At 43.6% G+C, this 26779-nt stretch overlaps 1 protein-coding gene across 1 annotated transcript in view; it reads left to right on the top strand.

Annotated features, from left to right (window-relative positions):
- glra1 (glycine receptor, alpha 1) overlaps nt 1-26779 on the top strand; it is a 106688-nt gene that overhangs the window by 35940 nt on the left and 43969 nt on the right. The window contains exons 4-5 of the mRNA XM_086139308.1: nt 2106-2144; nt 26696-26763. Of these exons, the coding sequence (XP_085995434.1) occupies nt 2106-2144; nt 26696-26763 (107 nt within the window). The remainder of the gene's footprint in view (nt 1-2105; nt 2145-26695; nt 26764-26779) is intronic.

Raw genomic sequence — 26779 nt, 5'->3', positions numbered from 1 at the left:
TCCGCCGGCCGTCGCCGCCATCCCTCACGTTGGCGGTTGTCAAGCGCGGGAAGGCGGGCGGGGCTCGGTTTACCTTCAGCTTAGCTCGGAGGAGAAACACAGCATCCATCACGGAAAGACGAGAAGTCGCGGCGGCGGCGTGCGGCGGCGGCGCAGGAAACGGAACGGGCGGAAAGCCGAGCCCGACCTGAAGATGTCTGAAATTTTCATTCGAAATCATCGAAGCTAATGCTAAAGCTAACCACAGTTATAGGATGGGGGTCAATGCATATCGGACCAAAGCGGAATTCAGAATGAGTCGCCGCTCACTTTTTATCCGTAGACCATCACCAACTGAGGAGCACATTGTGAATAATTTTTTGATTTATTTTCCGAGATACCGCCCTTCAAACAATAACGTCTTTAACTATCCTATTTTGAAAGACTGGAAAAGATTCATGATGACATGGTTCTGGTAGCCTGACCAGATATTAGCAGGTGAGGATTGGAACAGCCTTTTTTGGCTGCATAGCCAAACGTCAGCGCACAAATGAGCAGTTAATAAACCTACTTGCGATTGGTTTTGGCAAATCCCCTTTAGACAAAGGCCTGAGGTGTTTGAGGACCGGGCGTGGAACCCTCAGGATTTTCGGCAAATGTGGCAGCGGTGGCCCCAGTTGGGACAGAACTCGGGGGCCCGGCCGGCACGGGCGCGGCCGTTAGTTCTGTCGGAGAGTCGCTTCTGCTGCCAAAAGTCTCTGACATCAGACAGACAGCGTATGTCTTTATTATAAACCAACCTCGCTGCAGACTAAAAGGTCCCTCCGCGGCTGGACTGAAAATATATTTACATACACATACATATATATATATGCACTGCCCGGATTAAAATTTTCCTCCAATATGGCTCTATTTCAGCCCGTTGACGGCAAACTAATGGCCACTGTCTGAAGATCATTTATCCATTCTTGCGGGCTCCGCAGTCAAATCGATAGACTCCAATGTGGGACTTGTTTTAACACCGGACTGGTTGATTTCCCTCACACATATATTATATATACTGTTCAAAAAAATAAAGGGAACACTTGAACAACACAATGTAACTCCAAGTCAATCACACTTCAGTGAAATCATAGTGTCCACTCAGGAAGCAACACAGATTCATTTTGACTTGTTTTAAGGACATTACATCAAAGTTGGATCAGCCTGGAGTTTGTTTTTACACTTTAATTTTGAGTGTGATTCCTAATCCAGACCTCCATGGGTTGATACAATTGATTTCCATTGATCATTTTTGTGTGATTTTGTTGTCAGCACATTCAACTGTGTAAAGAGCAAATTATTTCATAAGAATATTTCATTTGTTTAGATCTAGGATGTGTTTTTTAAGTGTTCCCTTTATTTTTTTGAGCAGTGTATATATATATATATATATATATATATATGAATTTAATATATATATATCTATATGTTGAGCTGGAGCTCCCTGCTGAGCTGGAAAAAAGAAAGACTTAGCAAATTTCCTCCAAGGCCAAATGACGCCAAGAGTAAAAGAAACAAAACAAAATGAAGCCAGTTTGACATGTAGTCTTTGCACTCTGCCCGCCCTTCTCTCTCTTTCTTTCTCTCTTTCTCTCTCTCTCTGAGTCTCTCTCTCGCTCTCTTGCATCTCCTCTAGTGCATTTTGCTCGTCCTTCTTGACAGATATCTGCACTGCAACCCTCCTCTTCATCACCGTGCATTGCCTCCCCGCTCCAGTATGGCAGCATAGATTGCTCCTCGACAGACTCGTGCATCCCCCCTCCCCTCCCGCTATTGCCTTTTCACAGTATGTTGCCCCCCCCAACCCACCCCCCACCCCCAAAACCCCCACTGCCACACACTCCCCCCCCCCCCCCCCCCCGCCACCCCCACCTCCCCCGCCGAGTGTTGGCAGCCGTACGACACCTCAGATAACCGAGCCTTGCTGTCTTGTCTCTCCGCTCCTCGATAAGAGGAAAAAAAAAAAAAAAAAAGTGGTTGTTTTCCTGAATGAGGACAAACAACGGATAGTTTGTAACCTTTGTTTGTTAGAATAATGCTGTGTTTAATTCTGATCTTTTTTGTTGTTTGTTTGTTTTTATTAGACCCCACAGGCTCCAAAAATGAAGCTACTCACAAGAAAGGTACTTCTTTTTTTCCCATCCTTCTTGTTTTTCCCCTCCTCTTCCTCCCTCCCTCCCCTTCACTACAGTTGTTTTCCTTTTTTTTTTTTTTTTTTACTTTGTATCTGGTGCTATGATGCGGTGAATACGCCCAATCAATCGTGCACATATATGATGTGTTTGTCATAAATTGGGGAAAAAAAGCAAAACAAAAAAAAAATGCTGATGTGCAGAAATACTCGACAAGAGAAATTAGCAAGAACAAAAAAAAAAACAAAAAACAACAAATTCATTCTGTTGACTCAGACGTTCTTCCCTTAATGTCATGTAAAAGTGTTTCATTAGCAGAAAAATGTGCGCTTGGTTAATTCCTCCGAACAAAAAAAAAAAAAAAACAGCACTAAGCCTTTCAGCCGAGGCTCAGGTGCCGTCACTCATCCGTCTCTCAGAATGAGAGGTCTCTGATGACTAACTAGTTTTTTTTATTTTTGTCTACCTTTTGAAGAAAATTCCCCAAACCTCACCCCTGTGCGTCACCCCGACTTTTTGCTTTAACCCCGATCAGAGATTTGGCTGTCCGAGTTTCATGGACGTCCGGAATTTTTTTTTACGCGTGCAACATCACACGGATCGTTGCGGTCAAATCACAAGCCTGAAATTGACGAACGAGATGAAAACGAGGACTTTTTGCTTTTGCCAGGCATCTGTCCGTCCATCTGTGCACAACAGGAAGTCCCCCCCCCCCCCCCCCCGGCCCCGACCCGGTCATCCTTCCACTGCGGCCCGTGAAAATCGCTGTGGCTTGTTGTTGTCTTGTTTTTCACGAGTCGTTCACACTCGCCTCGGACAGGGCCGTAATCCGGGATCCAACGGTAACAGGGATCCCGGATGTTTCAAGAATATCCGGAGTACGTCCTAAATGTCCCCAGAAGAACAAGGCAGGCCCGCCTAAAAGCCTGATCAAAATTCTCCCCAAAAGTCTGCCATTCGGATCGTGACTCTACCCGGCTGTTGCTAGCCGGCAAGCTAATCCGCTAGCTAGCCGGCCGAAATGACGATCCAACGGTAAGCTTGCCAAACATTGACTTCCACCAAACGTCGGTGATGTTCCCCAATGTTTGTTGCGGTTCAGGGCGTCCAAGCAACAATAAATCCAATCCAAGATCCAGTATTTTTAATCTTAATCGCTTCAACCGACAGATTCCTCCTCGAGCCAGAGGAAATTATGCGCTGAGAAAATGTCAAAACAAAAAAATTGAAGCTCCATTGGTGACTTCTCTGTCCCCCATCTATCAGTGTCCAGCATGAACCAATGTCATTTAGGACGCGTGTGACGCCCTCATTCTTGCTATGCGCCGTTGTAGCGTGGGACAAACCACTTTGGTTTGGAGGATCCAACGATCCCTGTGCCGGCTTTAACTCTCCTTTTTATTTTTATAGCACCTTAACCTCTTTCTGCACGGACAGAACCAACAGACGCCTCCCCTCCAGCAGGCAGGATCTATTTTATTGTCTTTTCAACGAGACCGCAAGGGGAGTGGAATTTGGTGCAGTGCAGCTGGAAGCTCAATAGTCCCACCTATTCTCACCTTGTTCCTTCCAAATACCCGAAGATTTAGTCGAAGTGGGTGGGGGGTGGGGGGTTGTAAAATGAAACAGACCAAAAGTCTCCCAGAACCCTAAGGCCAGGTACGGGATTCAGAAACCGCAGCTGCTCGTCATGCACGTTGGCTCAGAGAGGCGCCGCAGATGCAGGATAAAGTGCTGATTGCAGTCAGAATGCATGCAGACGTAACGTGCGCTCGCTCTCTGAGCGGGAGGGCGGCCTTGTCGGCCATCCGTTAGATGAACTGCATTTCTGTTCTTTTTTTTCCCTCGAGCCCTACTGCTTTTGAGGCTTTTAGAAAGGACGCGTGCTGGACAAGAGGGGTCAGAGGTCACCGCTACTGCCTCGCATTGGACACTGGAGTGAAACGTAGAGGTGCAGGAGTTGTATGCTCAGTACGTAGGGACCAGGGAATCCTCCGGGTTGACGGCGGGGTTGGTCAGAGACTCGCAGGTGACCCGAAAGACCCCCATTCGCACGATCAGTCAGGCGATGCCAACAAATCCTCTAAGTACAAGGAACTTCTGGGTGTCCAGAGGTTCATTCATTCCCGTTAATCCCCCTCTCGGTGGCTTAAATCGGCGAAACGCCCTGACCGAATTAGCACCGAGGAATACTATTGGATTGAGGTAAAATGCCTTAAAGATAGCACTTTGGCTTGGCGGCCGTCTGCCTCGACCGGAGATCCCGTCCCGGTCCACCGCAGAAACCCCCAGGGTCCTTCCGGCGCTCAGTCCAGCATCTCTTTGCCAGTGACTGGTGGCAGCCTTGAATGACTCACTGGAGCTAATAAGAAATTATTTTTTTTTAATTTTCTGACGTTCAAATAGTGGCAGAGGAATTACGGTTTAAGACTGTTCAAGGCAGGGAGGGGAACGAGCGTCTCATCTCATCTTTCAATATTTGCCAAAGGGAAAGTCGGTGGTAAAGTTCAATGGAAATGTTTAAACAGAGTAATTAAATCCCAGTTTGATCACTGTAATCTCTGCAAAGGCCAGGCATCTTTTTTTTTTTCTCTGATTTTTGTCGCACGGTAAAACCTGAAGGCCACCGGGAGCGTTTTTCTTCCCGTGCCAAGACAGTTGTCGAAAAAGCCTCCGAGGACGCGGTCCTTGATATCGATACAAACAAGAAAACCCGGTCCGGTTATCTAATCCAAACGGAAAATGGACGCGTGTGTGTCACAAATATCCGATCCAGCCTGGCGTGCGCCGGAATCACCCAACCAGGAAAGGAGAATTACTTTCCATATCTTTTTTTTTTTTTTTTAAAGACAATCTCTGTTCCCCCGTGTTCTGACAAGCACGGTTTGACAGATTGTTTAACATATTTCTCGCTTGAAAAAAAAAAAAAAAAAAACGAAATTTACAACGGCGCGAGGGGAAAGGATTAGGCTCGGGGGAGAAGATGAATGAAAGGATGAAGGTGGAGCGAAGGGGGAAGGACAGAAAAGGAAATTAACAGGGAAGGAAGGAAGGATGGGAGATGAAAGAGGTCGGAGACAAAGGTATGGGATGTGACTGGACGGGACTGAAAAGACAGGAAAGGATCTAAAAAAGGAATAAAATAAGTCATAAACATACATGCTTATTTGATATTTTCATGACTTATCCTTGTTTTTATGGATTCTGTTATGCATCCTTTTGTCATAACACTGAATTTCCCTGCCGTGGGATGAAGGAAGGTTAGAAACAAGAGTGTAACGGGATGACAAAGCAAAGGAAAGGATGGAAAGATGAAAGAAAGAATTAGCCAGAGGAGAGATGTAAATATGAGGGGTGTGAAGGAGGCACCTGAGGAGGAGTGCTGGCTCTGCATCATCACAGAGGAGGAGGAGGGGTGAGGAGAGATTTCTCTTCCAGCGTGTTCAGCACAATGCAGTCAGCAGGTCAAAGCCCTCCGTCTGCCGCCGCCGCCGCCAGCGGCAACTTCCTCCCAAACGCAGCCTGGAAGCCGATCCTTCCGCTCAGCAGGCCCTCCTCGCCCCTGCACATGATGCGGATCAGATCAGGGGCCGCACCGTAGCCGGTCTGCTCCCATTTCACACCCGCTTCCCCCCCACGGGGGTTTTATTCTAGCATGCCTTCACCTGTCAGAACCCTAATTTCGCTTTATTATTATGATTATTATTATTGTTATTGAGAGAAGGAAGGGTGTAAAAAAAAAATCCCTGTGCGGCATGCGGCACGATCGTGAAGGATTTTCACTCAGAGTGCTGGTTACCAGGTCTGGATACCAGAACACTACTAGAAAAAAAAAAAACAACTTAACTCAAACTAAAATACTCTTGTTGTTGTTTCGCCTTCCATCTGATATTCCATCATCAGATTTCTAAAAAAAAAAATTTTCTTTTCCTCCTAGTTAATTTGCCATAATGTTTCTCCTCTGAAACTGCTTATTCATCATAATAATTATGAAAAATACAATATGTTGATCTATTTAAATATCTACAAAGTGATCAAAAAAAAATGTCAAGAAATTCCCCCAAAGACTTATTGACTAACAGTAAAACTGATATCCAGACACTTATAAGTGCATATTTTTAGCAAAGACAAATAAATAATTAAGCGATGGATACTTGAAAACTGATAAAATATGTCAGGAAAAAAAAAACAAATCAAAAAAATCAGCAGAAAACCACCAAAAAATTGCCAAAAACTGAAAACAAGGAAAAAAAAACCCCAATCGATACAGGAGAGAAATCGAATGAGCAGGAAATGATGTGAGAATTGTCTATGTCAGAATTGTCAGATTCTAAAGAGACGACCTCGACACTCCCGTGACTGAATAAAGAAAACTAGGATTAAATCAATTAAATCCAATCCGGAATTGTCCACAATATGGAGATAAGACAAGATAATATTGACTCAACCTGTGTAATCGTTGAGTGGAGGAGTGCACGGCAGTATTTGAGGGATAAGATTAGGGGGCAGTGTGTGTGTGTGTGTGTGTGTGTGTGTGTGTGTTTGCAGTGCTTGTCTAATCTCACATGACTCTACCTTCCTCTCAAGATGATTAAAAGCATTAAGCTAACAACAGAGCGTCACGACACACACTCTCAAATCACACAGTGACTTATCGAACACACACTCACACACACACAGAGGACAAAATATCCATCTAAAGTTCAGGAAACAAACACGCTAACATGAGGTATTAATCACACACTCCTGTTAACGCACACACACACCGGGCCAATCTCAACATTAGTTTTCTGCTTCACTATCTCCCTCATTCACACACACACACACACACACACACACGCTAACTCGTAGTGCCACACGCTAACTCCCACTCTGTAGCATCACTTCCTGTAATCCACTGGCACGAAGTCTCTGCTGCCAAAGACCCGCTATTGATTTCCGTCCCTCTGTAGTCGAGCTGCCTCCAGGCTGTCGTGTCCGCTGTCAGTCAGAGGCCGACCTGGAAGGTTCCGGCGCTCCCTCCCTCCCCCCCCCCCGCCCGCTTCGGACGACCAACGGGTGCCGCGTTGGGTCGGACGGCGAAACAGCCCAACTGCGGGATTAATTAGGACTTTTCCCGGATGTCGTGTTGCGCTTTGTCGCAATGATTTGAGGGAAAGAGATGTCTGGAAAATGACTTACAAAGTCAAAACTGATATCTGCTAATGCTGTTTATTCAAGACTTCCTCTGAAGCTTCTTCTTGTAATTATTATTGATTTGAAATCAATAATTCTTGATTTTTTTTTTTTCTTTAGAAATCGGAATTTAAGAGCCAAACACGTCTTAACACACAATCTCCTTTTTCTGACAACTTGAATCATCCACCATTGTTCACTAACTGATTTGATAATGAGAAAATAAATCACAAAAGTCTCTTTAGATAAGAAAAAAAATATGCGGGGTAAATGGGTATTTTGTTCCTACAAGTCTGAACTCACTTACGCTAACACTTGTAAAATTGTGATCTCACATTAAAAAAACTGATCTGTAAAATAAAATGCTGGGTTTCGACTAATAATAATTATTAAAAAGAAATAATGACCGTCAATGAATACCGTAATTTCCTGACTATTGGGCGCACCTGAATATAAGCCGCACCGGCTAAAAATAAGTAAATAAGTATATGTGTACATGTATTGGCAGCACTATAAGCCGCAAGTGTCTACATTGTAACATGAGATATTTACACCGAAACATTTTTTTCAACTTTTAATTAAATACATACCGGTAACATCCGCAGTTACGTACTGGAAATGCTTTTTTCCGAACAGTCCATTTAACTGATGAAAAAGACATATAATAAAAAACACAAGGAAAAGTCCATCCATTTTCTATCCCCGCTCTGTCCAACTCCTGCTAATCGCTATCTTGGTTTTCCTCCTGCGCACTAAAACCGTTAACGTCGCCATCTTCAATGCCGCCTCAGAGTTTCACGGTCGTTTCATTGGTTCGACGTGATGAGGCTAAATTATTTTTTTTTTTTGCTGCATGAAGCTCTTTAGCCCCCCCAAAAATACATAAATTAGCCGCATGGCTGTTTAAGCCGCAGTGTTCAAAGCATGTGGAAAAAAGCAGCGGCTTATAGTCTGGAAATCAGTCCAGATCGGCGCGTTCCGAACTCTTGGCATCCTCGGGTTTATCGAAATATGTCCTGAACGGGACGCGATGATGGATCATCCCTATGGTCGACAGCTCCCGGCCAATCGGAGGGGGGTTAGATCTTTGACTCGGGAATGAAAGCGTTGATTTAAGCTCTTGTTTTCTGTCTTGGGATGAGAAGGAGGAGGTCGTTGCACGTATGCCAGGCGGGAGAAAATGAAGTTCTCCGGTGGAAGTTGAGTAGGTGGGGAGATAATGGACGGTTTGATGAAGACCCCCCCTACACACACACACACACACACACACACACCTGTTCCCCTACCATAACTCATCTCGCCACTCCAATTAAAATGTGACAGGGGTGTTTTTTTTTTTTTTTTTTTTTTTTTTTTTTCATCTGTATGTCTTTTTTGCTTTTTCGCCGCCAGTCAACTGCGATATTTTTCTCCCGCACTTAAATTGGAGTTTACCACTTTTTTTTTTTTTTTTGTGTGTGTTCTTGATGGCTGAGAGAATAATGAGCGTCTACGAGACGGACGCGTCGCAAAGCAACGATTAAGTATTAAATCAAGTTAGATGCGAAGCCCTCCCCCCCCCCCCCCCCCCCTCCCCTTTTTCCTCCAGGATATTGCTTCGGAGGAAGAGAAGGTTCGGCTCCGGGCGTCGTTTTCATCAAAATCACAAGACGGATAGCACTTTAATGTTTCCGGTGCTTTTTTTTTTTTTTTTTCCCTCCCGATGCTTTATCCCCCCCCACCCCCCACCCCCACCCTTCGCTGTCGTGTCCGCAAAGAGCGAGAGACTCGAAAAACAAAACGATTGGAGGGGAAACAGATGCAGCGGGAGGTGGTCCGGAATTTAAAACGCCGTCATCGACTAACCGGGGACAGAAAACTTCAGCCAGTACGTTACAGTTACTTCCAGATAAATATTCAAAGGAATTAATCCTTTTGTTCATGTATCCATCTATCTTCCGCTTATCCTGCACTCAGAGTTGCGGGGGATGCTAGAGCCCATGTTCAGGTATTATTCTATTTAATTTGGACCTTTTTGACTTGTAATCCACAAAAAACGATTACCGGTATAGGTGCGTATATAGTCATGTGTAAAATGTACCATTACTTTGCTCTAAAACTCCCCCACGTGGATAAAATACAAATTAAATTGGTCTCGTGCACATTTGTTAGCGATAAAAGCCCCTGATACTCATTTATTGGGTGTAATAAAACAAATTACTTTTATTAAAAAAAAAAGATGCCGTATGCGTAATAGCTGGTAATGCTTTCTTTTGCTGAAGCATCTCGGGTATTTTCAGAGTGCAGCACAGCGGATTCCTCGGTTCACAGCACCTTCAAGCTCTCACGGTTACGTCGCCGACTCCTATAAATTCATTAAGAAAGTCTAGTTTCGTCATTCTGACGGAGAACGTTTGCAACGTTGAAGCAAATTTGCCGCAGGAACTAACTTGCGAGCATCGCGGGCAAACTGCGCTTCAATGTCCCCGGTTTATACTACAGTGTGGCTTGTGCTGCATTTGCTTTCTTTCATTTCAGTCATTTTTTCGGGAACCTTTTGCCCGTTGATGCGGCCCCCAAGCGTGAATCCTTTTTCATTTATTCTTCCCATGCTAGATCATGATTTTACCTCTGTGAGCGACATGGGTACTCATGTACAGTATGTGAGTTCTGACTTACAGCAACTGGGGAATCCTGAGTCCTTCGTCCATCCATGCCGGACTGAAGGAAAACCGTGAGGTGAACAACATTACTATACATTAGATTACAGTTATTTTGCAGACGCTTTTAACCAAAGCAACTTACAAGAAGTGCAATTCAGTCACCGAAGATCCGGAGTAACAGTAGTCGGAAGTCAGAAGTGACCACTCTACCAAGCAATAGCCATCTCAGAACCATAAATTAGAATATTGTGATAAAGTTCTTTATCTTCTGTAATGCAAGTGAAAGACTAAAAATTACTTTTTCATGATATTCTAATATTTTGAGATAGGATTTTTGAGTTTTCTTAAGATTTAAGCCATAATCATATAGATATAATAAAAGGCTTGCAATATTTCAGTTGATTTCAAATGAATCCAGAATGTATGACATTTTTGTTTTTGTAATTGCATTACAAAAGATAAAGAAGATAAAGATAAAGAATATTCTGATCTTCTGAGACAGTCCTGCACATACATACATACATTTCATCTTTTTTTTTTTTGGACGAGGGGGTTGGGTGCTAAGTCCGATTAGTAGGGTAGTGCTTGGCGAAGAGGTATGTTTTCAGCTCACGGCAAAAGATGGGCAGCGACCCCGCTGTTCTGACCTTTTTCGGGAGTTCGTTCCACCACTGAAGAGTTCAGACCGGTTGGATCGGCAGCCGGGGGCTCTGAGCGACGGGGTGGACGGTCGCCGAGAGGTGGCAGATCGGAGGGGACGGGGTAGGGACATGTGGCTCGACCGTATCCTGGAGATTAGACAGGGTTGTCCCATTCACCGCCCGGTAGGCGAGCACCAGGGACTTGAACTTGATGCGGGCGGCTACCGGGAGCCAGTGTAGGGACATAAGAAGGGGAGTTGTGTGGGAGAATTTTGGACGGTTGAACACCAGGCGGGCTGACGCTTTCTTAAGAAGCTCCAGAGGCCTGATGGTCAAAGTAGGGAGTTGCTGTAGTCCAGACGAAAGATGACTAGAGCCTGGATGAGAATCTGCGGATCTTCCTGATGTTGTAGAGGAGGAATCTGCTGGAACTTGCAACTGCTGCGACTTTGCCTGGACCACAACCAGGTTTCTCGCAGTTGGGGTTGGCCTTACCACGGTGTTGTCGATGGTGATGTCCAGGTCAAGTTGCATTTTCTTCAAAGTTTATGTTTGTTTGCCTTGTGATCCAAATATGACACCAGATTTCCTCTTGGGACTCGGAGGACCGGGATGCGTCTCGGAGCGTGACTCGCTAATGGAATCGGAAATTCGAGGGCAGTTGCACGAGCGTTTTAGCCGTTTGCTAATGTTGTGACGTTGTGGTAGCAATGGCGTTGTAAGGTTTTTTGCTGTGCTTAGCAAAGACACCTGATACTCTGCTGTTCATGTCGTCACACGAGTCAGAACGTTGCATGGTGATATCATCTCACCTTCAGACATGACACAGACGGAGAATCACACTTTATAAGAATCGGCGTTTTTGCTCAAGCATGTATTAAGGTGGTTGATGGCAGATGCTACTCTGCTCTTGTGCTTGAAAGCTCTTGACATTCTCAGAATTCTGTTCCCACGGCATGATGTAACTTGATTTTTGCCAGTAGCCAGAACTCACACACAGCACCCGTGTCACTCACCTACACGAACACCTTGGGTTTCGGAGAGGTTATGAGGTAGAGTGTTAGACCAGGGGTTTCAGACTTGCAGCCCCGTGGGCTAATTGTGGCCCCCGGAACGATATTTTGTGGTCCCCTGCCTGAAATCAAATCTCTTTGTTACTGCGGCCCGCATGTTTTTTCCTCACATGCATTTATTCAGTGGTTTTCAAAAAAGCGGGCATTGAAAAAAAAAAAAAAAAAAACTTAACAATGTATTTTTATGATTCAAAATTTGAAAACAAAATGATTTTTTTGATGAAAAAACATCCAGTGACATTATTAAAACGATCTTTTCTTATTTCTATTAAAAAACAAAAAACACAAAAACGATAGTAAAAAAAAAAATGCAAAATTAAAAAGATTGATTCAATATCCAGAATAGCCACTATTAGCCTTTTAAACATTATGCCTCTTATACAGGCTAACAATCAATTTTCTAATAAATTCTAGTAACAAGATTTTCTCTTTTAACTCAATCATATTTTTAGGGTTTAATTTCATCAATCTTTTTTTAGTATTCATTTTTAATATTAATTCGTCATATATATTTTTAGAGGAACAGTTCATTACATATAAAGATTTTTATAATTTGCCTGTTTACCTCCTTTACACAAAAACAAAGGAAAAATTTAGACATAGTGTTACATCTAGGTGGTCTGGCCCTTTTGACAAAAATGACCAAAATGAGTTTGACACCCCTGGTGTCGACAATAGTTACCTTCTTGAAAAAAGCGCCATCACAGTCTGACTTAGGCTTTGGAGCCATAATGAAGGTCTAAAAATTTCCAAAAAAAACAACATAAATGAAAAATCCTCAACTGACATTCCTACGCCATGACAGTGGAAACTCAAAAATACGATCTTTTACCACAAATGATGGTCGGGACAGTCGTGGGACTTCAGCTAAGCGACCGTCCGATGTTAGTCATCTTTTTTCACCCTCTTGCGAGCGTTTAATTGTAATTGTAAGAGTCATAATGATGTCATAATGAAGGGCAAGAGGTTTTCAGTCATGCGCGATGAAGTACTGAATCGATTCACCATCGTCTCACCAATTAGTTCCCGTGCAAAATTTGTTTTAACATTGCAAACACCATATACTTTCTTGATAAACTTCTGGAAGATGGCGACGTGAGCACGAAAACGCCACAGGACCGGGACTTCCTGTGTTTATTTTGAAAGTCCCATCCAGGAAGTCATTTGATCCGATGTTGGCTAAAAAACCAACCAACATTGGGAATAGAGTTTGGACTTCAATGAGACAAACTAAGATGAGATGAGATGAGAACAACTTTATTAATTCCGAAGGAAATTGTTGTACCAGAGTTTCAAGTAAAAAAAACAGTAATCGATGATAATAGAAAGGAGGAAGAATAAGAAATACAATGAAATATGAATTGTCTTAACTAAGATCCACTGTGCACTGCTCTTCACAATGCTATGCTAACTATCAACAGAAATTTTACTCTCCGGTGGAATTTATTTCTAAAAATGGTGAAACGTCGTGGAAAAACGTCGGTCGATGGAAACGTTCTCCTCAGCCGTCAATCCTTCCCGCCCGTTTCATGGATGAGAAAGGAAGGATTCTCATTCTTACATTATAAATGAGAAAAAAACAGATTCGGAAAATTAATCACATTTCGTCTCAAGGGTGTGTGTGTGTGTGCGTGTGTGTGTGTGTCGTTAAATCACCCCCCCACCCTTCTTTTTATACGACTTTTAGCAAACTTTTTAACAAGTTAAACTTTCGGGGACTATAAAGGCCCCAGCTTTTGATAAAATGTCCATTATTTTACTGATTCACTGCGGAGTTGGGAGATTTATGGAGCTGTAAAAGTTTCCCCCGAGTAACCCCCCCCCCCCTGCACACACACACACACACACACACACACACACACACACACACACACACACACACCCATCACCAACTGGCAATCTGGCTCGGGTGTTTATGCATGCAGGATGAGAGCAGAACCGTCGCCTCCCGGCTGCCGTGTTCGGACGTAATGGAAGCAAAACAAATAAAGCGGTTGGGGGTGAAGGAAGGGGAGAGAAAAACTGCCTTTTTCTCAATCTTTTCTTCTCTGCAATCCTTCCCTCTCATTCTCGCATACAAATACCGGCTTCTCGGCGCGCACGCGCGTGTGCGGGGAATATATATTAGCACAATAAAAAGTCAAACTGCTTTCCCGCGGATCGCACACAGCCTACAGACGTTGGCGTATAAATATTTAATGTCCCTCTGCTATTTTACTCCCTTTTTTGCTGAAGGCAGCTCAATTGCATAAAGGATGCCATCCCGCGTAATTCGGAGTATTATTCTCGTAATTTGCGCCCCCGCCGCCACCGTCTTTGTTTAGCTTTCCGTCCCTTTTGCAGGGGAGCAAATCGGCCGGGGGGGGGGGGGGGGAGCGGGGCCGAGGCAATCCCGTGACACCTGTGTTTTACAACCTTCCCCAGGATCCCGTAATGGAGCGTCGCCTTCAACCGCACCGTCCGTACGCTCCCCTCTCCTTGTGTAAAAAAGCACGAGCGGCGCTTGATTTATGCCGCTTCATTAGTTCCACTTGGCAGTGCGGGTTCGCCGCAGAGGGGAGGTGCCAGTAATGAAGATGTCAGCGGGGCGCGGGGGGAAGCGGCGACTCGGCCGGCTAATTGGCTGGCGTAAACGCTCCGGCCGCCCGCGGGTCGGCCCGCAGGAGCGCGGGTTAAGGCGAAGACGCATCCCCGCAGGCCCGCGGTCGGACGGCGACGACAGGATAAATAGGTCCGAGTGGACCGGCGTGAGTCGGAAGGGCTATTTTTTTTCACCGTCGTTAGCGTGGCGGTTAACTGGGAAGAGGAAAAACACAGAGGTCGATAGTTTATATGGGAAATATACGATCAGCCGGAGGCTCGTGCTTTTTTTTTTTTTTTTCCTCATTTGACTCATTCCCGTATAGCGGTTGGTTTATTTCCAGTCAAGAAATAAGTCTTTTTTTTTTTTTTTTTTTGTAATATATATTGCTTAAAAAAAATAAAGGGAACACTTAAAAAACACATCTTAGATCTAAATGAATGAAATATTCTTATGAAATACTTTGCTCTTTACACAGTTGAATGTGCTGACAACAAAATCACACAAAAATGATCAATGGAAATCAATTGTATCAACCCATGGAGGTCTGATTAGGAATCACACTCAAAATTAAAGTGTAAAAACAAACTCCAGGCTGATCCAACTTTGATGTAATGTCCTTAAAACAAGTCAAAATGAATCTGTGTTGCTTCCTGAGTGGACACTATGATTTCACAGAAGTGTGATTGACTTGGAGTTACATTGTGTTGTTCAAGTGTTCCCTTTATTTTTTTGAGCAGTATATATTTTTACAATGTAATCTTTTTTTCTGCTCCTAAAACACCTTTCAATTACTTACTCGAGCACCACTAGAATGTCCCTCTCAAGGGAAAATAAGGTGATTGGGATCTGTCTGGGTGACGCCTATAACCTCTTAGATCCGTTTATTGATTCATACTGATGGTAAGTTAATAAAATAAGTAAAAAAAAGGACTTTTTCCTGCGTTGGAGGTCGAGCTGGAGCCTGGTTCACAGAAGCCCCAGATTTAGCGTTAGCATGTAGCGCGCAGGGGTTTCGGACAGAATCCCCAAGACGTCGAATGTCTCTCTGTGAGTCCAACAGGACAACACGGGAGCTTGTTTTGTTTTTATTTTCCGAGGCCGAGCCGCGATTCAATTAATGAGCAATAAGATGAGTTGTTATACGCGGAGCGCAGCGTTATCTCGTATCATCTACCCCTCAGGGCGCCGAGCTAAAGTGAGGCCGCAGATCAAGGAGGAAGGAGATCCATCATGTCGACCGCCAGGCAGATTAGCGCGTTCGCTACCGTGCTGGAATTTCATACGTCTGAATAAGTTTTCTGCTCCCGCTTGACAGCGTGTGCAGAAATAATACCTGTTTGAAAACCGCCACAGTCCGTGCATTCCGGGAAGTTGCATTCACTTTTTATTTAAAGAAATAATATTTAAATATTTGTCATTGTTGCGCTTTATCCTTATCCACTTAGCACGCAACAATAACCAGATTTTGGACTGATGACCTTTAAATCTCAGAGCTTTCCGTCAGGCGACCCCCGATTGGTGAACTTGTTGAGCAATTTTTGGCAGATTAGAGAAAGTATTTGCATACATGTGGTCTCCAATCCAGAGATACCACCCCCTACTTTTTTCCGTTTTCCCAGATTTGCCCTAAATACCAGAAAAAGGGTTCAAAAATAGGTCTTGAGGGTCAACAGTCGGTCTCTGTGACCGGGGACTCTTCTTCCACTGCCAGCTTTGGACGCCCCTGCAGTCCCAAGCACCCGGCGCAGCTCTGCAACATATGGCACTTTTTGGACGCTGCTGTTCTTTTTTTCGCATTTCACGGTTTATTTGTCTCCTGGCCGGCTTTTGCCGCTTTAGTCCGAAGACGGCGATCGACCGCCGGGTGTCGGAGCGGACGAGGCGGCTAAATGTTCGCCAAGAGGAGAGGAGGCGTAATTACAGGCACAACGTCGAAGTACCTCGCTCGGATCTGACTTCCCGGAAGCGCCCAAGATCGAATTCTGGTTATTAAACACCAACATTTAAATGGAATATCAACGTTTATGGGCATCTTGGGGGATTTTTTTTGTGACTGGGGTTGTTTCAGACGGTCAGTCCGGGAAACGAATCAGAAAATGAATGAATGAAAAATTAGCCGAGAGGAGTCGTTCCAATGAGTGTTACATATGAAAATAAACCAAGCAGGGAAGGGCGGGGGGGCATCTGGCAGGAACAGCCAGGCCTGCCTGACCTTTACAGAAAGTGTTTCTTTATCATTTACTTTTGGCCTTTTTCTCTTTTTTTTTTTTTTTTTTTTTTTTTTAAACAAAAATCCAATACATTTTCCGGGCAAACGGTCGAATCAAGCGGAGCCTCATTTCCCACCGGAGGGTGAATTCAGGCAGCTGTAATATCGCCTCGTCCATGTTTAACCCCCGAGTCCTCACATGAGGACTCACTATACACTTGAGTTGCCTTAAGTTGTTTTTATTTATTCATTTCTTTATTTATTTTTTTACTAACTATCCGGAAAGGCGAGACATTAAAAATTTAAAAACTGACCTGAATCTCCGGCCCCAGCCCGCGAAGGTGTTTTCCCGGACGATTTGAGATAATAGTGCTCTGTAACTCGGCCTAGATTCAATCAATTCAATACAATTTGTAATATTTTTTGGATTTACCGTCCTGTGCAGTATCACTCTTCACTTCTCAATTTTGGAGCCTTCACAATTTTTCTTCAGGAAATTATTAACCTACAAATTTAAAGATCATCTGAACGTAAGGATTGTTTTTTTTTTTTTCTGTGTGTGTGTGTCTGTGTGATAGTATGGCCCAGTTTTTATGGAAGAAGCCAACAGCGTTGATCGGAGGATACTTTTAGGACTGAACCATTTCTTCTTCCCTATTGTTAAAATAATTTTTTTTTTTTTAAAAAGTAGCTTTTTTTTTTCCCGTGCTTTTTAAACAAAATCCCGGGACGAAATAATCGAGAAATTTGCTGAAAGAAAAATATCAAGTGTGGGAAGTGCCTGGACAAATATGCTTCTGATTCTTGAAAAATATTGTATTTTTTAATATCCTGTTACAGCGGCAGATCATTTGACCTGTAACCTGTAAAATAAAGAAAATAATAAAATAAGATAATGATTAAAAAAAGCAGATGCCAACACGTCGGCGAGGAAGCCTTTAAAACCAGATCCCTCAGACGATACTTGTTAAGAATTATTACTCAATATTTTTATGGAAAGTCTCAAAATTAGACAATGAAAGAATTAAATGGATTTAAGACGGTCGGAGTCATAACTTAAAATGACCGCATATTGTTTGAAATGATATAGCCGTTGAGGAAAATTTACAATTTCTCACTTTATGCGTGTATGGAATTTATATTTTTATATTCAATGTTTTTTTTGCTCTAAATTTTATTTCCGCAGACTTGACTCCTCATTTAAAGCGGACGGACTGAAAGTCTATAACAATTTCTGATGCCTCTCAATCAGGATGTCGAAGATTGACCTGCCCTTGCACAGTGTTTTACAGTTTTACTGGTTTACTGGTGTGTGTGTCTGTGTGTGTGTGTGTGTGTGTATGTTCGTGTTCCAAACAGGAGCGCGTGCACGGTCGGAGGCCTCAGTTAGCAGAAGTGCTGAGCGGCCCGGTCGTTTGTTTCATCCTGCTTTATTGCTGTTGTCACTCCTTTTTAATGAAAGTGGAGTTCAGGCAAAGACGGGGAGGTTCGAGGGATTTATTCCTGCCGATGGACCTCAGTCGAATCGCTGCTCGGTCTACGGGCCTCTTTTCGGCGTGTGTGTGTGTGTGTATGTTTGCGTAATCAGTAAAATTAAGTTTTGCGCTCACATGCCAACAGCCAGCTAGAATAATGGATACGCGTTTTTCATTATTTACCGCGAGGTTATTAATAAACCTAATTAGGTAGCAACTTTAATGAGTTTGAAATATAAGTAATTTAAATTTTTTTTTCTGTTTGTGACTGTCAGAGCTGTGTGTGTGTGTGTGTGTGCTCATGTGTGCGTGCATGCGTACGTGTGTGTGTGCACGCGTGCTCCGCGGGTCACGTTGTTCTGCGGCGATGAACATTTCTACTGTAAATTTTGTGAGGGGCAGAACAACCACTGAGGTGTGAATTCAGTGTGTGTGTGTGTGTATGTGTGTGTGTGTGTGTGTGTCAGTGCATTTGTGCAGATGAGCCCCGGTCTGCGTCCTGCATTCTGTCCTTTGTTCTCGTGAGTGTGTGTGCATTTGTGTGTGTGTTCTTTCCATGAATGCCTGAGCACGCCTGTGTGTTTATCACAGTTTAGCATGTATCGCAGTGTTGAAATGGTGTGTGTGATGCCATATTTTATACGGTTTGGTGTGTGTGTGTGTGTGTGTGTGTGTGTGTGTGTGTGTGTGTGTGTGTGTGTGTGTGTGTGTGTGTGTGTGTGTGTGTGTGTTAGTGTAATGCTTGCATTGTAGAACAGTGTAATGGACTCGGTGTGTGTTAGCGCTTTCAGTGCGAGTATATTTTTCATGCTTTGGTTCGTGTGTATGTGAGTGTGTGTGTGTGTGTTTGTTATTGTTCCTGTCCACAGTGTCGCTCTGTGGGCGTGTTCCTGTTTCTCAGTTGTGTGCTTTTTCTGTGTGTACGTGCATGTGTGTATTTCCGTTTTTCCCCCATTTATGATCATGGCATTGTAAAAACAACACCTTGACCATGTCTGTTTATTTATTTGTGTGTGTGAGTGTGTGTGTTGTCATTTGTTTCTGTTTGTGTACACAGGACTGTAGCTGTGCACTGTTTCAGTTGTGAAAAGTAATCTCATTAGTGAGTTATTTCGTCGGATTATGAAATGCTGATTTTCCTCAGAGGTAGGCTAACGCTTATTATAGGCTATAAGTCGTTGTGCTAAGCTAACAAGCTGGTCTTTGGCAGGAAGGCTGTCATTCTCCACTATTTTATCGCAGGGGGACTCGGGAAACTTCCTCGGAAACATTTCACTTTTAACAAGAGGCCCTTCTGCCCGTCACGCGCTCGTTCCTCGGCGACTGACCGGCTGATTTGAAGCTGTCGTGTGATATTTTCCACGTCGGACAGAGAAGCACGGGGATGTGACACGTTTGCCTCCTAATGATAGAACCGACTGATTGAGAGGAAGCCGACGAGAGGACGCCACTTTTTTCCCCGCCGAGGGTGGAGAAGCGTGGACGTGTCGGGGTGTCACACACACACACACACACACACACACACATGGAGGCAGCGGTGACTCACACCTCCAGCCCGTCCTCCATGACGGTTAATGAGCTGTCGCCTCTTCCTCCTTGCTGTCTTCTCCCCGCCGCACCTCGTCTTCTGTCTTTATTGGAAAGCCATAAAGCAAAGTGTCTCGCTCTCCCTCCCTGGATGGTTATTAAATGAACTGCCGGGGTAGAAAAGACGGAAAGAAGCAGAACCCGGGGTGGGGTGGGGTGGGGTGGGAGGACGAGGAGGGGTTCAGAGAGGGAGGGTTCGGTTCTTTGCGTCACGCGCCGCCAGGGTCGTGGAAAGGAAGACAAATGATATCCGTCCGCCGGTTTCGGAGGAGGGGATGGGCAACATGAAGGAACGCGTGGGAGGATCGAGCCAGGCCCGGCGGGGGAACGGGCCGTTACCGTAGCAGCCGGGGTTTTTTTTTTTTTTTTTTTTAGGTTTTTTTGTCAGTTTGAGCGTTTTCGGGATCAGATGCTTCTTGTGACCAACGGGTTCGGTTTGCGTTGATTAAGGCCAGCGGTTCCTAAGAATAAGAATAGGAATAAGAACAGCTTTATTTATCCTGAAGGAAATTGTTGTGCCAGAGTTTCAAGTAGAACATAACAATAATAAATAATAGTAGGAAATTGTATAAACAGTGAAAAAAAAAGGGGGGGGGGGGTAAGAAATACAAATGAAACTATAAAGTGTCAAAGTCAAGGCTATAAAGTGTTTTAAGGTCTTGAGTGCAAAGATTTGAACCTCACATTGACCTCACATTAGAAAAAAAAGAGGTATATATACTGCGCTGATGCTTAAACTGCCACTGATCAGGTTAGGCACCAAGTTAGGCTATACAGTGTGTGTGTGTATGTGTACGTTTGTGTACGTCTTTGTCAAAAACAAAAAACTCACTAACCCAAGCTTACTGCTCTGTATATTTCCTGTGCATCTTGTATTTGCAAGTGTTAGTTGCAATCCTTATGTCCTCTATTGTAAGTCGCTTTGGATAAAAGCGTCTGCCAAATGTAATGTAATGTAATATATTCATGTAAGCACCACACCTTATATTAGGCACTTTTAATCAAGATTCGAGAGTTTTTAATGTCATCATGCCAAGCATACCAAAATTTTGTAGACTCACCATAGGTGTCAAACTCATTTTCAGCATCATGGTTGCCCTCAAAGCGCCACATGTAACGGTAACAGTATAAATGTAACTGTCACCAAATGTAATATAAAATTAATGTAACTACTCATTAATGTTAATTAACTCTGAATATTTTACTCATTCAAACACTGCTGCCGTGTTTTTTGGATGCGTCTTTCGTGAACACATTCTGCTGCCGTCGTTGTTTGGCTTTTAATTCTTGGACAATTTGTTGTTTTTTATCTGGAAGGCTAACTTTGGCACGCTAAGCTCCGTGTTTGGTGTCAAACGTAGATCGTCTGACTACCGACGCTGCCTCATAACACAAAAGACATACCGGTTTTTCTCCTTGAAGCGCAAACATGTATTCGCCTTCCCATCTTTCTTGAAACAGCAACTTTTCTCTTCCTGGACGTTAAGGGATCATTTGTATTTCTCATTTCTGCTTCTTGAAAATTGCATTGATAGGAATTCACTGCGACCTAATGGCGGGATGCCGTCACTTTGCGGGTAACATGATCGGCATGAATTTTGGGAAATGTAGTTTATGGTCAATGCACGCGTTTGACTTATTCATTTTAAGACAATCAGAACTTTTAAGACATTCTCCGGCCATATAAAATGACGTAGCGGGCCACATTTGGCCCGCGGGCCTTGAGTTTGACACTTGACATGCGTTTCTTGCGTCCAGTCTACTCTCTAATCTTGTTTTTGTCGATGTCATGGCAGTAATCCCTGCCTATGAAAGGTTTGATGTTGGACAGTGCTCGGCCTCTATGTGGCTAAGTAGTCTTAAGGGTTTCGTGGCTTCATCCACCAGATATTAGCCAGTTAGCACGCGAAGCGGACAAGGACTCTTCTGTTACTACTTGTTTTTGCCAGAACTCAGAGACCCCTCTGGCTTCTGGTCTTGGCTTCTGTTTTAGCCGCATAGCTCGCCGACTCACCGATTGCACGGGAAAATCCTGCGGCCAAGTCAGGGGCAGAAGTGAGATGCAAGCGGAAGGAGCCATTTTTCAAAATAAAATTCCCCAATGAAAACAAAAATAAATATAGTTTTAAGCCACTTTTTTTTCTTGACGGACCGATAACAGTGGCCCATCCTGCCCCCCAGTGGCGGTAGCCAGAAGTACATTCTAGAGGTTGTCCGTCAAAAACTACCGTACCTCCGTAGCAGAAAGATCAGGTATTGATGCGTCTTCAATGCTGCACTTGTGTAATATTACATTTTGAACATTTTGACGGAGGCTTTTAGATCCACGTTGTATTTGCAAAGAGGTGCAATTCCCGGTAGGCCTGGGCTCGCAGCTTAGGCTACATGGCAGTGCTTTAACTGACACCGTGGCTTCGGAGGACACAGTTGATTTAGCCTTTATTTGCCGAAGCGGCACTGAAACATCTCTGACCCGTGTTCGCCCTCCATCACTGAGCCGATGATGACGAGTAATTACCTCAAACTAAATTTTGCGCGCGTGACATTTCAAGGCTTCAACCACCTGCAGCTTTTAGTATTTTTAACTTCTTGACCCAATTTCACCTCTTTATTTTTGATTTTTTTTTTTTATTGAGTGCGTGGCTGGAAAATCACCCGACCTTGTCAGTGGATGTGTTTTTTGATGTACAATGAAAAAAATGACAACAGAAAATGTACTTGCTTAAAAGATTATTATTGACGCTGCCTTCAGTGGCAGTAGGCGTTTATATCTTCAGGTAACTTCAGTTCACATGACGTTCTGGAAACCTCAAGTTTGTGACTGTAGATGAGTCTAATCTACTTTTGATTGGATATTGAACGGAAAAAAAAAAAAAAAAAGGAATAACGAGCTGCAGACGTGGCGATGTTGCACAAGGACCAACTGGGACAGACGATTCTGATTCGAGTTCCGACGGCTCAAATTAATTTACCTCGTGCTTTTAAATGAAGCGCCGGCCATCTTTGTTGTAGTATAAACACCATCTATCAGCTGCGGGGTAATTGAACCTCTTACTTTGGCACTTTTAGAGTCTCGCCGTCCTCGTCCCCGGCCATTTTTCTTCAGCCGCACCGGAACAAACTCATTTTGTCGGCGGCCGCTTTAATTTGCCGCACTGGAAGCGAAACCTGGCTGATTTTAATATATCAGGATTGAACTTTTTTTTTTCTCCGCCTCGTCCTCCTCCTTCCCCCTTCCGTCTTTATTACCTCATCCTCGGCTCCCCGCACCGAGCGTTGAGTAATCTATACTTGGTCCTAATTAGACGCCGTACATGGAAGTCACGTAGGGAACCGTCGCCCCCGGGCTCCCTTAATGATATTTTTTTCCCCTCTCTCCGGTCCTATGATGTTCCTCATGGCTAGGCTCGTGTGTGTGTGTGTGTGTGTGAAAGCGAATGAAGGAGGGATGATACCCAGCCCTTCACCGCCCGCGTGGCCTCCAGCGCTCCTCAGACTGTGACAAGGGGAGTAATTGGCCATCAAAATAATCCAGACCCCTTCCTTCATTCCCGGCTCGCCGCAGGCCAAGCGGGATTAGACACCGAGTCCAGCATTGCACCGTCGATGCAAAGGCTCGCGCTCGGAGCGCGTCATGGATTCACCTGAAATCATATCAACAACGTCAAGGCATAGCCATGGCATGCGTTTTTTTTTTTTTTTTTTTTTTTGTGGAAAAAAAAAAACATTACTATTGGTGGTCAAATCCTGGGATTTGTAAATTTATGATCAAATCAAAGTGCAGTGATGCCTTGACTTATGAGTTTAATGCTCCGTTACCGAGCTTGTATATCAAATTAAATGTCCCTGTTAAAATGAAATGAATCCACTCCAGCCCCTGGGTTTTGATTATGACTGAACAAATAGTGTTTAATACAAGATAATGTAACGAAATAAAGTGGTTTTATCAAGTGTATTGTACCTTGACCGTCAAATGAAAATGCCGACAGTGGCGGTGCAGGTTGGGGGAGTTTTTCATTTTGTGCTCTATTGCTTAGCTTACTGGCTACACACGTGATTCTACAATGCGTTGCTAAATGTAACTTTTTTCTACAAATTAATGTACGGCGTGAATGTCGCTCTTCTTTTTGAAATTACCAAAGTGGCGGCAATGCTAACGTCAAGCTAGTGTTGTCGTGTGGCGTGGATTCACATGGGTTTTTCGTTATGCAACGCTATTCCACGGCCAGATCATTTTAGCGGGTTATTTTGTTTGGGTAGTTTCTGTAAAAAAAAAAAAAAAAGGACAATTGTTTAAAACCTTGACATAGCTGTTTAATTTGTTATGTGTCCAAGCTGGTAACTCAATTTGCTCATATATCGAATTAAATTTCCCCATTGAAATAAAGTGAAACGCAAGTCATCTCCTCCAACAACCATTTTTATTACGTGTTTGTAATTTATAAATTACAAATACCATTAAAAAAGTTAATACTCCATAATAAAAGAGAATGTAAAGAAATACACTTGACAAAGTAATTCATTCATTCATTTAATAAAATAAGTTATTGAGCTCTAGCATTACCATAACTTACTGGCTACATACTAAATGCTACAATGTATTGCTAAATGTAAATGTAGCTACACTTTAGCTAAACTTCATTAAGTGACACAATGAATGCCGCTCCTCTTTTTAAAACTACCAAACCGACTCTTCCGACGCCTCGTCCAGTGTCATTCCCGCCACATGCTGCACCAAATCCTTGTCAATGCCTCCTGCACGGCATCTCACCAACAACGACTCCTCCATCTCTTCATGGACGAGCCCACAACATGCACACCTCAATGATTTTTCCTGGGCTACCTGCTGGCACTTCATTGCCAGTGGCGGCCACGTCGTTGTCAAACGCTCGCTCCTAACTCAGATCTCTGCTCGTATCACAAAGTAAATAAATGCACTGAACTATGACTCGGGTCTTAAGTTGACGCACTCTTAAGTCTTAAGGTTCCTCTGCGTTCATCTACGATATTTCCGTCACAGGTGAAGAAACGGGAAGGATAGGGCTGAACACCGACTTAGTGTCCCTTTGCTCAGGCTTCTCACGGTGATAGCAGAAGCGAGAAGTGCATTTTTGGGTCGGTATGGTCGCCCCCCTTTTCAGCTTCTTTGTCAAAGAATCAAAAGAGTAAACAGTGAATAAATGAGTTTATTTTTTTTCATTTAAGTCAGAACTTTGGATCAGATCCGTCAACCTGCTTCTTTGAGGACATTATTACTCCAGTCTGGGTCAGACCAGTCAGGTGTGGTGGCCTGCAGATGTATCTTCTCGAAGTCCAACTTTCTATGCTCAGTCTCAGGTCCTAAAATTGACTTTAGGTTGCCTTCATGTTTGTACAACCTGGTAATTCAGCCAATCGTTGGCGTTGGAAAAACCTCTGCATGTAGTTTGACTTTGCGTTGTTCCTGTTATTTCCACCAATCATATTGTCAACTTCAGTAATAGAATTTGGATTGTTTACATGTTGCCGTTGCCTTAGTGACAGCCCTTTGGCTTGTTCGACTGACAGTCCAACACACACACACACACACCTCATTGTTATTACATACAGAAAACACGCTTGCGGCTCCTTTCAACGATGTATTGTTAGATGAAAACGCAGCGGATCAATATTCAACCCATCAAAGATCCAATAAGTCTTTTGTGTTCACAGTTCCGGCCGGCAACGGCATTGTTGGGTTTGTGTTGTCCAGCGTATCGATCGGTTATCGAGTTTAGATCCCGGCGATCCTGGTAACTAAGCAGTTTACGGCGTCTTCCGACTGTCTGAAAGCCCACATCTGCAGAATGAGACATATTTTTTAAAATTCTTTCATCTGCCTTTTAAAAAAACGTCCCGTGACCAGATTATTCATTTGCAGCTGAAAACGACTCAAAAGACGTCAAATGGTAACAATGACTATTTGTGTGCCAACATCTGCCAATGGAAACACAAGAGGTCCTGGACTTACATCCGAATTCCATTCCTGCGGCGCAACGTAATGCAATTATCGCCATGAAAGTTCAGTAGAACCTCTTACGAACTCCCCTTAGTTTGAATCGACCTGCGAACAAGATACTACCAGTTGTTTACCGTTGTTTACGTCGTTGTGTTCTCCCGTTATAACGCTGTTTTGTGTGCTTTTTTTTCAGTAAGCTAGCCTTCATTGTAGCTCTCAAAGAAATAAAAAGTGCTAGCGCTAGTGGTGTTAAAAAGAATTACAGTCAATCTTGAGAAGAACATAATAGCTAAACGTGAGAGCTTTGTTTGGGTTACAGATCTCCTAAAAGCACTACGACATGGCTGAGGCAACCATTGGTACGATCCTGAAGAGCACTGTGTTTACAAAGCAAAGGCCTTGAGTCTTAGAACAAGGAAATAAGTTATTGCTAGTTTGGATAAATGCTTGATAGCGTTAGCGAAGATCTCATATGCTGGAAGACTTTTGCATCCTGATTTAATGAAGGAAACCGCGTGAACAGGTGCTAGTATTGTATAATTCAAGGCAAGAAGTGAAAGAGCATCAGAATCACAGTAGTAATTAAAGTTATCTTTAATTTCTTTCTGTATTTTTGCAACAAATCCATCCATAAAAGAATACAGAATGTTTTTGGGGGCCGGATTTGCATTGATTTCAATGGGAAAAATTGATTTTGTTTGCGAATGAAGTCAAAAGAACAGATTCAATCCGTAAGCCAAGGTTCTACCGAATAAATTTCTTATCGGCAATGATGACCGCGGTGCGACTGGCCAAGCTACCGGCCGATGCTTGTCAGTGTTTTGCCCTTTTCCGAGCATTTTATCACATCTAATTTCTCTTCCACGGAAATGGTGTTCCTCTTTTTCAAAGCACTGCCATCATAATGAAGCAAATGAAGCAAAATGAACAAAAACCAAAGTACACCGCCGCTTGATGACGTATTCATCCACTCCACTGGCCAACTAGTTCCTTTTCTTAATATGTAACCATGAAACGGTGTAGGTCGAGAACGATGGAAGTAAAGGACTTCCTGTAATTGTCGAAACAAGGGATGGAAAGCGAAGCGGTGTGTTTTCTTTTCCCTCAATGTCATTTTCACCAAGCGAGAGTCGTTTTGGGTAACTCAACTTTTCTTTCCCGCCCCCTCTGCCTCCGCAGGTCCGCCCGTCAACGTGACCTGCAACATTTTCATCAACAGTTTCGGTTCCATCGCTGAAACGACAATGGTGAGTCTTCCCCCAA

Source organism: Fistularia commersonii, chromosome 31 (assembly GCF_037954325.1).
Source record: "Fistularia commersonii isolate RoL2024-O1a breed Wild chromosome 31, RoL_Fcom_v1.0, whole genome shotgun sequence".
Classification (NCBI taxonomy): Eukaryota; Metazoa; Chordata; class Actinopteri; order Syngnathiformes; family Fistulariidae; genus Fistularia; species Fistularia commersonii.
Note: the sequence above shows the minus strand (reverse complement) of the source record. Positions and strands in the feature narration are given on the sequence as shown.